This window comes from Myodes glareolus, chromosome 26 (assembly GCF_982192425.1).
Source record: "Myodes glareolus chromosome 26, mMyoGla1.1, whole genome shotgun sequence".
Taxonomy (NCBI): Eukaryota; Metazoa; Chordata; class Mammalia; order Rodentia; family Cricetidae; genus Myodes; species Myodes glareolus.
Window position 1 is genome coordinate 12,684,252 of NC_142051.1, and position 13,837 is coordinate 12,698,088.

Below are 13,837 nucleotides of genomic sequence, written 5' to 3' on the forward strand. Positions count from 1 at the left end.
GGTAGGGGAGGGACACTACCTTAAAGGGGCAGGCTTGCTTTGCCTAAGGCCTCCTTGCCTGGGCGCCACACTCCCTAAGAGCACACTTGCTAACTAACTGCCTTTCCTACAAAAACAAAACAAAACAAAAACCAAAGGAGTCCAGAAGAGAGTGGGTGCATTTATTAGGAAGGAGGGTTTTCAGTTAGACCCTCATATCCCACACAGAAAGCCAGACTGTCTTTTTCCAGAGGAAGGAGGGCAGGCAGAGGGCCCTGGGTCCCAGGGGACAGGCAGCGTCAGCAGGTCAAGGAGGGCGTGAGCTTGAGGTGGACACGGCCACTGCTCACCACCCCTCAGGGAAACTTAGTGGCTGAAATACATCGACTCCACCCTCCAGTCTCAAAGCCAGTAGCCCAGCAGAAGACTGTCTTGTTCTCTGGCAGAGATGCGTGGGTCATGGTCGTGGCGGAAGGAGAGGACTCATTTCTTGCTATCTCTTGCTGCTCCTGCGGGTTTCTTTGCCATTGCTGACAGGGTTGCTGGAGGGACCGGGAAGGCCAGAAGGTGTGTGGTTGGGTTGGCTTCGAGTGATTCGGGTGCTGGGGGGATGTGAGGGAGTGTGAGAAGGGTGGGGGCCACCACCAGGGCCTGGTGGGGTGCTTAGTCCATTCCCGTTCTGGCTCTCAGAAGCTGGATGTAGGAGAAGAAACACAGAATTAGTTAAGGTAAGAGCCCATCCTCAAGGCCTGCTTCCACGCCCCCGCGAGTGGATGGGTCATCACGCACAGCTGAGTGAGTGCGGACCAAGCATAAAAAGATGGTTGTGAGTATGAATGGGGCCTTAGCCTCAATATTTTTCTTTTGTAAATAAAAGTTTATTGGGGTTTCCAGTTCAGCGGGTAAGTCCATGATCATCACGACAGGGAAGGCTTGATAATTTTAACTGTCAGCTTGACACAACCTAGAGTCTCCTGGGAAGTGTCAGTGAGGGACTGTCTACATTGTTGGGTGTGTATATAGAGGACTGTAATTAATGCTGTGGGAAGACCCAGTCTGCGGTGGGTGGCACCATCCCCTAGGAGGCAGTTCTTAATAGAGTGCAGTAAGCAATGGACATCAAATATGAATGGGACCCTTTGGTAGTTTTGGAAGCCGCTGCATGAACTCTAGTATATGTTCTTTGGGAATCACACCTAGAATTAGCTGTTTGGTTCAAGGCTCAAAGACCTCTGAAAAATGTCCTAAGGCCCAAGGTGATTGTAAATGGAGCAGCATGGGCAGAAGGGCTGAAGTTTCTGTTTAAATGAAAATCCCTCTACCACCGAGGAGCCTCTTAGCTGTTCATCACCATCCTGTCCCCCCACATATATTCCGTATTTACTGTGTGTACGCCTGTGTGTGTACATGCATACGACTTTCGGAAGTCTACCATGTGGATGCTCTGGGGATTGAACTCAGGTTGTCAGGCTTGATGTCGAGTACCTCCTGAACCTTCTTGCTGATCCCAACACCTATATACTTTCTTTTTCTTTTTTTTCTTTTTCTTTTCTTTTCCTTTTTTTTTTTTCTTTTTCCACTGTACGACCCATTTCAGTGCCAACGGCCTACAGGCACAGAGGCTGGGCAATGGTTAGGAGCCACTTTGCTCTAGCATGGGACACTATGAGAGGCCCAGGGTGACAAACCTGCCATAACCAACACCTATATACTTTAAATATTTAAATGGAGTCACAAATGTGAGAGGATGAAACGCCAGTTACTATACCATCCCCGTCCGTCCTGTCACGGAGTATGGTCATTACTCTACAATAACTGTGCACCGTCACCGTCCTTCCTGTCACGGGGTATTGTCATTACAATAACTACACCGTCACCGTCCTTCCTGTCACGGGGTATTGTCATCATTACAATAACTACACCGTCACCGTCCTTCCTGTCACGGGGTATTGCCATTACTCTACTGTAACTGTACACCATCACCGTCATCAGTCCTACAGAGACTCTGCATCCCCAAAGGCAGGCACTTTCCTCCTTGCCATGTAGTAGGCGCTCTGTAAATGAAGGCAGAGGACTGCCTCTCTGAACCCTAGTGACATAGGAACTATAGGTTACTGGTTCTCAAAGCATGTCCCTGTTCAAGTCTGTTCTACTGGACTAAGATATCTGTGGCCCAAACTGAAGGGTTCTTTCCTAGGTTGGCAGAAAAAGGTGACTCTATAGAGCTCAATGTTAAGATTTTATGCTATAAATTGAAAACAAAAACACTTCTGGGGGCTGAGGAGGTGGCTCAGCAGTGAGGCCTTTCAATGCTCCTGCAGAGGACCCAGGTTCAGTTCCCAACACCCACACGGCTCCAACAGCGGTAACACTAGTTCCATGGGATCCATTGCCCTCTTCTGGCCATTGTGTGTTCCGGGGAGGCACACGGTACACAGATCTACATATAAGCAGAACACCTACACACAAATCTTTTTTAACTAAGCTTTTGTAACTGGGGGCCGGGGATGTAGATCATACTAGAGTGCTTGCCTTGTGTGATGGTTACTTTTTTTTTTTCTTTTGGGTTTTCGAGACAAGGTTTCTCTGTAGCTTTGGAACCTGTCCTGGAACCAGCTGTTGTAGACCAGACTGGCCTCGAACTCACAAAGATCCACCTGCCTCTGCCTCCCGAGTGCTGGCATTAAAGGTGTGCACCATCACTGCCCAGCATGTGTGATGGTTTCTTATGATGCCAACATGACAACCTAGAATCACCCGGGAGGATGGCAAGAGGCAAGAAGGATGTCTATGTTGGTTGGCCTGTGGGCGGGCCTATGGGAGATTGTAACTAACTTAATTATGTGGGAAGACCCAGCCCACTGTGGGCAGCACCATTCTGAGTGGAGAAACTGAGCTGAGCAGGAATAAGCAAAGAGGAATGAATTCATTCTCTGCTCCTGACTGTGCACATCATGCGACCAGCTGTTTCCGTTCACTGATGGACTACATGTAACCTGGAACTGTGAACTAGAAAAGTCCTTCCTCCCCTGCACTGTAGCTGCCAGGATAACTTATGACAACAGAAGGGGAACTAAGATGCCTGGCGATCACAAATCACTAGGGCTGACCCCTAGCGTGACACTGGGCATGGTGCCACCTACCTGAAACTTCCCCCCAACACACACACTGGAGAGATTAGGAGTTCTAGGCCTTACCTAGCAGTTGGAGGTCAGCCTGGGCTACATGAGACCTATTTTAAAACAGCCACCATTGCCACTACCACAATACCGTCCTGAGGCTGGCAAGATGGCTCAGCGGATAAGGACACTGGCTGCCAAACCTGGCGGCTTGAGCTCTGTCCCCGGAACCCATACAGTAGGAGGACTGACACCCACAAGCTGTCCTCTGACTTCCACACAAGTACCCCTTCCCAAAATAAGTAAATAATATAGAATAAATATATACACAATGAAAAGATTTACAAAGCCAAAAGAAAAAAAACAACAAGGAAACCATCTCTCATTTCTAGGAGCAGAAGACAGAGAACAGCACCTGGCAAAGGAGATTTAGGCACATTTGGTCTTAGAGGCACCTTTTCTTTGGTTTGCCGTTTTGAGACGGGGGCTTGTTATGGAGACCAGGCTGGCCTGGAACTCCTTCTGTGGAGCTCAGAATGTCCCCAGAACTTGTAGTAAACTCCTTTACCTCTGTTTCTCAAGTGCTAGACAGCAACCATGCTGGCTCTTGGCTGTACCTTCTTAGAAATGTTTGTCACGGCCTGGGCCTATGCCCTCCTACGGTCAGGTTCTGACCTATCTTAGGGTATGCGGAGCCTGCCAGCTTCATCACCTCCCTTACCCCTAGTCTTTTAGCCATGGTGTTAGCATTTTAAAGAGACCCCCTCAGGAGTTATGGCTTCTAACTGCCCCCCCCCATACCTGGAATCTTGTGGCAAGACTGTAACTAGTGATGTTTGTATAACCAAAGACTCTATTTTGTGGTTTAAGGAGAATATAAAGTTGACTAAATTTAAAAATAAAATAATTTTTTTGGAGCTAGACATGATGGTAACATGTACCTATAGTCTAGTACTTGGAAGGTGGAGGCAGGAAAAGCAGAGATTCCAGGCCAGGTTTGGCTACATAGTAAGTTTGAGGCCAGCCTTACATGAAACCCTCTCTAAAAAGAAAACAAAACAAAACAAAAAACTCAAAAGCATGCAAAAGTAATATTCTATTTTATTTTCAATTTTCTCTTTCAATTATCATTTCATTTATTTGTTTGGTTTCTCTGTGTAGCCCTGGCTGTCTTGGAACCAGCTCAGTAGACCAGGCTGGCCTCAAACTCCTGGAGATCCACCTGCCTCTGCTTCTGCAGATGCTGATTTTTATAGTGCAATGAAATAGCATCAATTTGTATTATACCATTGGAGGTTCTCCACAAAGCTAGAACCAGTATGTGACATATACAGTCACATATCAAATGAGGGGCTGTCTGCCAGGGACTATAATTAACTTAAACATGTGGGAAGACTCAGCCCACTGTGGGTGGCTCATTCTTTGTTTTGTTTTCAGATAATCCATCTTTGTAGCCCTGATTATCCTGGAACTATCCTGGAACTAAGTAGACCAGGCTGACCTTGAACTCACAGAGATCCACCTGTCAGGGTGTAGATTGCTATACAGGGCTTGGGTGGCCCATTCTAAGAATGGAGAAACAGAGCTGAGCTCCAGCATGAAAGCATGAATTCGTTCTCTTTGCTTGTCACTGGATACATGGCCTTGGTCTCAGTCAGCAACGGCCAGACAGAGCAAGACGACCACAAACGGCTTAGGCAGTGGCTACTTTTCCAGCTGACCCAAGATTGGCTCCCAGCATCCACACTGCAGCTAACAACCATCTGTATCTCTAGTTTCAAGGGATCTATGACCCTCTTCTGGCCTCCTTGGGCACTGCATGCATGTGGTACAGACATACACGTAGGCAAAACATACATATAAAGTTAAAATAGATTAAAAAAATATCAATTTTTTTTTCTTTTCGTTTTTTCGAGACAGGGCTTTTCTGGAACTACTATCTCTGTGGCCTGGCTGTCTACGACAGATCAAAAACTTCCCACTGCAGCCAGAGCAGTTGCAAAATAAGGCAACAGAATGTGTTTGCAGTGATGTGGTATGAACCAGCCTGAAGAGCTGTGGGCCTTAAAAAGGCATAGCACACAATTATGTATAATATAACACTTATAATCAGTTATCAAGTGATCATATGTTACTGCATAAGTATTTACAATTCTTTCCTTTTGTTTTTTTGTTTAGTTTTTGTTTTTCAACACAGGGTTTCTCTATGTAGCTCTGACTGTCCTGGAACTCACTCTTATAGACCAGGTAGGCCTTGAACTCAGAGACCCACCTGCCTCTGCTTCCCAAGTGTTGGGATTAAAGGTGTGCGACACCAGCGCTCGGCACCTGTGACAATTCTTTTATCTCATCTCTCCAGCGCCGGGATTATGCTCATGAAAACTTAAGTAACAATATAATGATTTTTAAAATTGTAGCATATGCCTTTAATCCCTTAGTGAGACCTAATCAGGGAATTCTTTGTGAATTTGGGCCAGCCTGGCCTACCTTGTATCAAAAGAAAGAAAAAGAGAAAGGAAGGAAAAAGACAAGAAATTAAAAAGAAAACCATAGGTTATGCCACATAGCTTAGGGATGCAGTAGGCCACACAACTGAGGGGTATGTATGTATACTTATTCTCAGAATATAGTCCCATCACTTAGTAATTTATGACTGCATATTTATACACATGAGTGTGTATATTATGGACTTATTACAAGAAATTTACAAGAAAAGTTTAAATATGGTCCGTATAAACTTGTTTGCTCTTGAGTGTCATTGGCAACTGTGGAGAAAGCATTTCCCTTTTATTTTTGACTGGTGACAAAAGGAGAGAGCCCTGAACTCTGCCCGTGGTCGGGACAGGTCTCCACATCTTTTCACTAAGGAGAAGGTGAGCAAACGAAGGCACAGGGAGGACCAGGAGGTAGAGGGAAAGGCCTTGAGAGAAGCCACACTTGGAAAAGGGACAGGCGGACAGAAAGAAATAGATTTATTTACCTGGGGAGGCAGCAGGGGGTCCTGTGGTAGCTGGCGGGGCAGCAGGGCCACTGTCATTCTGCACCTGAAAGCACAGATTGACAGGCCGGTCACACACTCAGACCCTCCTCAGCACCACGCTGTTTGCACCTATTCTCCAGACCCGGGACTCACCGATTTGTTGGGCGCCTGCTGAGTGTTATATTCTGGACTGGGCTCACTGAAATTAGGAACTTCGGAATAAACCATGCAGAATCTGCAAGGAAAGAAGCCAGCGCCTTGGAGCCATCTTTTGGGCCACAGACAAATCAGGCTCTGAGGTGTGGCCTCCACAGGCTTGTCTGTGATGCCTTCTGGGAAACGGTAACTTTCCGACTTTGAGCATCTAGTGCTTATCCAAATTCCCAAGGCAGAACTTACTCGCCAATCTTCTGCAGATCGCCCCCACGGCCGGTGTATAGTGTCAGGCAACCCTTGAACACAGAAGCATACCTGTGGGGTGGAGTGGGGGCAAGCAGGATTCAGTCTTGAGAAAAGCGTAGGGACTTTTAACCACACCTGTCAGCTGACGCTGCTGGGAGCCTTGACTTACCCTTTGGTGAGTCGGATAATGTCCCCAGGCTGGATTAGGTTGCCCACGTCGTCCCACACTGAGATATTGATGCTGCCCGTTTTGTCTGCTACTTTACAGGTTCGAACCTCGTGCCCGTCCTTGGTCTTAGTCACTCGGCCTTTGAGGGAAGAAATACATGGGGGTCGAATTAACGTCATACAAGTGGGGTGGTGGTAGCGGAAGTCTGGGTATTGTTTGAGTGAGGTGAAAGTGTAGAAGCTGAGCAAAGCTCATATCCCTCCTTAGGGGCAGGAGGTTATGCGTGGGTGTGTGGGTGTGATAGAGGAGGGTCCAGCACCATGGAGAGAGCTCTGAGTGGAAAAGGCCCGCGTGGCTCGTGAGGCATTGGGTTATCTAGAGTTGTAGCTACTCTCTACTAGTAGCTAGCTGTAGAAAGCTCCTGTGTCAGCAGGTCTGAGAGATTAGAGGTTGGGGAGTCTCCTCCCAGTGCAGGCAACAAGTTCAGAACGCAGGCGGTGGTCCCGTGTGCCCCCCACTCTCCATGCTCCTCCCCGTTTGCCCCCACCCAGAGTCCACTGCGCGTGCACTGTACAATGGAGACATTGTACCTGTCTCCAGTACAATGAAGATGAGGTTCAGGTTCTTGAGCCCGGGCTTGATATCCTTCACGAAGGTCTCGGTCGTCATGCTTCCCGAACCGCGGCACCCCGCTGGAAGTGGAAACGGGAGATGAAGGCTCAAGGTCTGGAGCCTTCGTCCCCATGCTCCCGCTTGGCCTACCCACCACACCAGGCGGGGATCCGGCAACCTTGGTCCCTCTCTAACTCTTCTAGGAGGTGAGAAACGAACTTCCCTGGGGGCCTCGTACTTCAAGATCAGAACTCAGAGATCTCTGGATAAGATGCTTAGGAGCTGGAAGGCCCTCCCTCGGTCAGGATGCTTTTAGTCTCACGCTCCCTCCGAAGCAGGGAGGCTAAAGGAGACTCGTAGGGAATCCGGTGCAGAGCCAGGGACCAGAATCTTACTCCGCAGATACTCCTGAACCCCCATCCCGCACCCAGAACTCCGACCATCCCCTCCCCCACCCACAGCCCACCACCCACCCAGCCGGCAGGCGGGACCGTGCACACCGCCAAGCCACCCGCAGGGGGAGCCAGGGGGCTGGCTGCCCCCGGATGCTGCGGAGTGGAACGCGGGAGCGCAAACATTCCCGGAAGTGTCCCCTGACCTTCTCCAGCCAATACGGACCAATATGCTCTCCAACGTCCCGCCTCCATCCACCGCCCATCCAATCAGACTCCGATATTCACGCGCCGCAAACGGGGCGGATTTAGGCTTTAAAGGAGCCTTGAGGAAGATTACTTCCGTAGAAGAAAAGATGGACGGACCACCAGGGGGCGCCTCAACTACCAATCATTCCTTCGGCTCAGAGAAAGGATTTCAGGCTCTCAAGAGTTTTTTTCCTTTTCAAGTAGTGGCGCAATGGAGAAAAGGTCCAAGGGTTTTGGAATGTAGCGGACAAAAGTTTGAATCCCAGCCTGTCTCTTCGCTTCTTTTCTCTGCAATTCTTAAACAAATAAATTCCATTTTTACATATGAAAATGGAAAGTTAGGTAGAAAGCAATGCCTAAGATAGAGCAGGAACTTACACACACGGGGTCTTCATCTTTAATACACTATTCGACCCAGGCCTCAGGATCGATGGCATTTACCCATAGAAAGTCATTAGGCAGACTCAGTCTCCTTCGGCAGAAATAAAACCCGGGACATAAAAAGCAAGTTTCATTTGGTTCACAAGGCATGTCTGGTTCCTATTTTCTTTTCTCACTTGACCTTATAGTCTCCTCGAGCATGAAACCACCCAGAACTTTTAGTTTCCTTGAATTGTCAGATTGTTCTCAAAGGCTCTGTATTATTTTGTATTCTTTGCTTTTGTTTTTTGAGACAGGATTTCTCCGTAGCTTTGGAGCCTGTCCTGGAACTCGCTCAGTAAACCAGGCTGGCCTCAAACTCACAGACAGTCCTGCGTCTGCCTTCCGAGTGCTGGGATTAAAGACGTGCGTCACCACCGCACCACTAGCTCTGTATTCTTTTTTTTAAAAAAAATTTATTTATTTATTATGTATACAATATTCTGTCTACATGTATGCCTGCAGGCCAGAAGAGGGCACCAGATCTCATTACAGATGGTTGTGAGCCACCATGTGGTTGCTGGGAATTGAACTCAGGACCTTAGGAAGAGCAGGCAATGCTCTTAACCACTGAACCATCTCTCCAGCCCCATAGCTCTGTATTCTTATAAACAGTTACATATGTAATAATGTGTATTTCCCTTGAAAAGATACTATAACAGATACTGTTTGACACAAGTTAGCCTAAGAGGTAACATAATTTCACTTTTTGTCTTGCTTAATCCCTTACCCATCACAGAGGCTTTTAAACTCCACCTTGATTTTCCTCGAAGCCCAGGTTCTCTCCCACCCACATCCCTCCAATCACGGCGTCGCAACCTTAGGGAATCAAACCCTTTAGTGTTTCAGGGCACTCTGAGTTTTTGAAGAGGCATCGTGGATGCTGCAAGAGTGTGCGGCTGGAAGGCGGGCGATCCTTAGAACACCACTGATCAAAGCTTTGCGGCGAGACACTCCCTCCCCACCCCGCAGCCTTCTAAGTTAACTGCTGCATCCATTCCCATGACAGTGAGTCACAAGGTCGGGAGGCTCGGCTAGGTTGACCACAGCTCTGGAAACTGAGGGGCTGAGAGGCCAGCAGGTCACCAGTTGCCCCGAGGTTGTCTCGCCCGGGCGTTGCATCAGCTCTAGCACCCGAGACGTGCATTATCGAACGCGGAGCGACTTAGCAGGGCAGTACACCCAGGATCGCCCCAGAGTGTCACACCTCAAGAACACAGTCCTCCCTCCCAGATGACTATAAAGTCCCAGCTGGGGTCCTGAAGAACTTCCGGTCCCGAGTGGAGGAGGCCTAGCTAGCCCAGGCCCCTCGCCATCGAGTTAAACAAAGGGGCGGGGTTTGGTGACGGGCTTCCGCCCCGTTGCGTAGCAGCAGTGGGCGTGGTCAAGGGTTAGTCCGAGACACCCAGGAGTGGTCCGAACCCTCTTCCCCATCCCCTACCAGGAAAGGCTGAGACCCGGCACCCAGGCTACCCGGCGGCCGCCGTGGCCTCAGCTCCAGTCTGGCCCCGCGTCCGGAGAACCCAGACCGCGTCCAGAGGGGTGCGTAACGTGCCTGAGCGAGCTTCTAACCCAGGGAGGGGAGGGGAGCGGAGGGGGCGAGGTCCCAGTGGATTGGCGCCTGGGTCGGAGGTGCCGGGGGTCGAGAGGAAGGGTGGAGAGGAGGCGGAAAATGGAGGAAGGGAGCTAGCTCGGCTGGGAGGAGTCGGTGGTGAGCTGGGGGCTCTGAAGCTTGGGAAGGTCCTTTGGAGTAGGGAAGCCTTGGAAGTGCGGGAGTGGCCTTGTGCTGGCCTGAGGACCGGGGAGGAGCAGACCGCTCGGGCTAGGGGACAACGTGGAGTTTAAATGGCAGTGATTGACGGGCCTGGAGGCGAGGAAGGGAACGTTCTGGGGGCTAGCCTTGGCAGGAACCGCGGAACCCAAACCTCCGCCCTCCGAGCGCCATAGCTTGGCTTCTTTCCCATGCCTTGTCTTTGGCAGCCTTGTCTTTCTCTTTTATTTCTTCGCCGCTCCTCTCCCCTCCCACCCCTCCGTGGAGGACTCTTACATTCCTTACATCCTTGCCCCTGAAAGATTTGCAGCTCCGCTCTCCCGTCTGCACGATCGTCTACTCACTTTATACACTGGGAAGCCCACCCCAGCCTAAGGAGGCAGAACAGTTGGTGGGTAGAGCGCAGGGAACAGGAGAAAGAGCCGAGAGCAAGAAGGATTGAGCGTGTTTTGGATCAGCATACACTTTTCCTACTAAAAAACTAGCCTCATCTCAACTGGTAGCAAATGTGGCGGTCACCAAGGCCACTGTTGCCAGAGCCTGACCTGTGAGAATCTTGGCAGGTACTTCTTATTCAATAGTTTTACCTAATAACAGTGTTGCTGTCTGCTAGTATTTCCCCAAGAACGAATGGGACTGAATAGCGGTAAGAGAAGGTGAGGGGTGCCTTGTTATTGGTACCGCTCTGTCTCCAGTAGACCCCGTGGTAGTGCCTGCTTCCCAGTAATTGAAAAGAAGGAACAAGCAATGTCATACATTTCCTCTTGTCCCTGTAAATTTATTGTGCCTTCCTGTTGCCACAACTAATAGCAGTCTAGAATCTCCTTTTATATTCATTATCTTGTTTGATTTCTGAGATAATATGTAAGATAAGGCAAGTGTCATCATCTCTGACAGTTGGAGAGACTGAAAACTAAAAGGTTACAATGGCTTATCTGAAGCTGTCTGGTTGTCGAGTGGCAGAGCTATGGCTGGAATAACCCAAGACCTCTCTCTCTCTCTCAGCTCTCTGCTTGGTTGACAATCTCTGGTCCCATTTTCCCAGTGTGGGAAGCTTTTTTGTTTCTAGATCTGAAACTTGACCCTAGGAGACTGAGTATAGCCAATAATCCCTCTTCCTGGAAGCATTTTTTGAGGTCCAGGTGTGTGTGCCAGATTGTTGGGAAATGGAGTATTGTGCAAAGGAAGGAAGCTTTCCGTCTTCCGTGTTATGTGTGTGTTTGGGGGAACAAGTAGTGGAGAGGAGCATCAGCTCTCACACTCTCTTCTGGGCCACCAGGAAGAGAAAGGGCCAGGTTTTACACCTTTGTCTCTTCATTGGAGAACACACGCCGAGCATGCAGCAGTTGAGCGTGCTAGACTAATTAGCAAATGTTCCGTATTCAGGGTATGAAGACTGTATGTTCTGCATAAAAGTTGTCATCGTCACTGGGTAGTTGCACTCATGCCCGTGTGTTAATCCCAGCACACGGGAGGCAGAGGCAGGCGGATCTCTGTGAGTTTGAGGCCAGCCTGGTCCACAGAGCTAGTGCCAGGACACCTAGGGCTACACAGAGAAACCCTGTCTCGAAAAACCAATAATAATAAAATACAAAAACATCTTTATCCTATTTCATCCCAACATAGCCCTTGAACTATTGATATACACATCATAATGATGCAAGAAGTATGAATAGTAGGAGTTTGGCTAGTATTCCTGTCTGTCACTGAGTGGACTTGGTTCCATCTCTGTAGGCATGCCTCTAGTCAGCCTAGCCCCGCTGCTCTAACCTGCCAAGTTGCCGCCTTGGAACACCACCCCACGTTTCCCTCCTTACCAGCTATTTGAGAAAGGGTCAACCTACCTGTAACCCAACTCTGTAGCCCCTGCTGACCTTGAATTTGCAGTGATCCTCCTGTCTCAGCCTCACAGGAGTTGGGATTACAGGTAGGAGCTGACTTTTGAGTACCATCAGCTTCCTCAGCCCCACCCCCTCTCTCCTTTTTTAAAGCCTGATTTCCTTCAGGAGTGTTTCCCAGTTCGCACCCACAGCAGCATTCTGGGTGTCTCTGTCAAATAGTTCTCCACATGGAAGGTGGGACCTGGATGCTCTGGGGTTTGTTTTGTTTTGTTGAAGACAGGGTGTCTCTGTGTAGCCCTGCTGTCCTGAAACTCATTCTGTAGACCAAGCCTATCTCAAACTCACAAGAGATCTGTCTGCCTCTGCCTCCCAAGTGCTGGGAGTAAAGTTGTGCACCACCACTGCCTGACTGTGTTTTGAAAGTTTTGATTTTTTTTTTCATTGAGACAGGGTCTCATATAGGCCAGGCTGACCTTGAACTCCCAAACTCCCAAGTGCTAGGATTACAGCGGCATGAACCAGCCTTCCTGCTTTGGCCTAATTCTGTCTTATTGAAAACTGGGTTTGGACACATTTTAGAAATAGACTCCTTGATTTATTGAGACAGGGTCTCTATGCTGTCCAGGCTGGCTTGAAACTCAGTGCCTTCCCACTCAAGCCCTGGCATGCAGGCATGCGCCACCTGGTCCAGCTCAGGGTTCTTCCTGTGGCACCAGGGATTGGACCCCAGTGCCGTGTAAATGCCAGGCAGTGCAATTGCTCTACTGCTGAGCTGCATCTCAAGCCAGCAGTTTTGTTTTCGTTTTTGTTTGAGACAAGGTTTCTCCATGTGTCCTAGGCTGGTTTGGAACTTGCTATGAAGGTGGAGCTGGCCTCGAACTCAGAATTCTCCTACTTCACCTTCTGAGTGCTGGGATGACAGACATGAGCTGCCAGCCATGGTCTCCAGAATTCTTTTGACAGGAAATAATGTATGAGAAAGCACTTTGCAAACATTCAAGGCTAGTACAGGGAAAATAAGGATTCATACTCTGAATAAAGAAGTATAAATACAGGGGCTGGAGAGATGACTCAGTGGTTAAGCGTACTGACTGCTCTTCCAGAAAACCAGGGTTCAATGCCAAAAACCTACAAGGCAGTTCACAACTGTCTGTAACTCCAGTAACGGTGGATCAGTTCCAAGACCACGCGCAATGTGATACACAGACATAGGAGGCTGTACACCCATATATAAAAAATGAGATAAAATAATTTTCTAAAATTAATGTGTATGTATACATGTGTAGGCGGATTTTATTTCCCATCAGCCAGTTCCAAAATAACTACGCAGAGACTTAATATTAATTATAAATGCTCAGCCATAGCTCAGCTTGTTTATAGCGCTTACAACTCAACCCATTTCTCTTCATCTGGGTGCTGCCCCAGGCTCATTTACCTCATCCGTGTGCTTCCCCCCCTGCTTCCTCTTTGTCTCGTGCTGTGTCCTACAACTCTGCCCTTCTCCCCAGCATTCTCTCTGCCCCGAAAATCTTTCCTCGCCATCAGCCAATCACAGTGACATATATTCACACAGTGTAAAGGAATAGTGTGTGTGTGTGTGTGTGTGTGTGTGAGGGCCCCAGGTACCCTTGAACTTTGATCTTCTTGCCTCTACTTCCAGAGCACTAAGATTATAGGCTGCATCACTACCCACTCCCCCAATTTATGTAATTCATGACTGTACGCACAAGCAATCGGCCCCTGAGCTACAGACTCAACGCTCCTTTTTCTTTTCCTATATATTTTTGAACAAATCTTGCCTCCAGTAGCTTCGCTTTCTACCTTTGCTGCTGTTTCTTTCCCTCCACTCGCTGTGTTTGACTCTACTAGACCAAGTCCATCCGTTTGTAGAGTAGTACAGAAA

The 13,837-nt window shown here is 48.7% G+C and overlaps 2 protein-coding genes and 1 non-coding gene across 7 annotated transcripts in view; 1 reads left to right on the forward strand and 2 right to left on the reverse strand.

Annotated features, from left to right (window-relative positions):
* Positions 1-140: 140 nt before the first annotated feature.
* Nabp2 (nucleic acid binding protein 2) lies at positions 141-7,875 on the reverse strand. Of its 3 annotated transcripts, none has more exons than XM_048418547.2 (7): positions 7,735-7,875; positions 7,240-7,341; positions 6,650-6,788; positions 6,478-6,549; positions 6,232-6,313; positions 6,079-6,142; positions 141-672 (listed from the first exon to the last, which is right to left on the reverse strand). In XM_048418547.2, the coding sequence occupies exons 2-7, from the start codon at positions 7,316-7,318 to the stop codon at positions 473-475; spliced, it is 636 nt and encodes a 211-aa protein (XP_048274504.1). In that variant the 5' UTR covers positions 7,319-7,341; positions 7,735-7,875; the 3' UTR covers positions 141-472. The 3 variants fall into 3 exon arrangements, with proteins under 3 accessions (XP_048274504.1, XP_048274501.1, XP_048274503.1); XM_048418544.3 differs by lacking the exon at positions 7,735-7,875 and adding an exon at positions 7,500-7,672; XM_048418546.3 differs by lacking the exon at positions 7,735-7,875 and adding an exon at positions 7,440-7,460.
* LOC125390137 (small nucleolar RNA SNORA42/SNORA80 family) lies at positions 1,557-1,689 on the reverse strand. Its single transcript, XR_007228669.3, has one exon. It is a non-coding gene; the product is annotated as a small nucleolar RNA SNORA42/SNORA80 family (small nucleolar RNA).
* A 1,817-nt stretch (positions 7,876-9,692) lies between the features above and the next one.
* The window catches only part of Rnf41 (ring finger protein 41), a 32,312-nt gene continuing 28,167 nt past the window's right edge, over positions 9,693-13,837 (forward strand). For 2 of the 3 annotated variants that reach the window (XM_085683207.2, XM_048418430.3), the window contains exon 1: positions 9,693-9,864. The gene's annotated coding sequence lies outside the window, so the exon portion shown is untranslated. The remainder of the gene's footprint in view (positions 9,865-13,837) is intronic. The other variant, XM_048418429.3, reaches the window with a different exon arrangement.

Excerpts from the sequence above, each read along its gene's own strand:
- Nabp2 (XM_048418547.2), bottom strand. The coding sequence starts at position 7,318 with ATGACGACCGAGACCTTCGTGAAGGATATCAAGCCCGGGCTCAAGAAC. Across the intron at positions 6,550-6,649 it reads ATTATCCGACTCACCAAAGG|GTATGCTTCTGTGTTCAAGG; the intron begins GTAAGTCAAGGC and ends TCCACCCCACAG. Across the intron at positions 673-6,078 it reads ACCCCCTGCTGCCTCCCCAG|CTTCTGAGAGCCAGAACGGG; the intron begins GTAAATAAATCT and ends TCCTACATCCAG.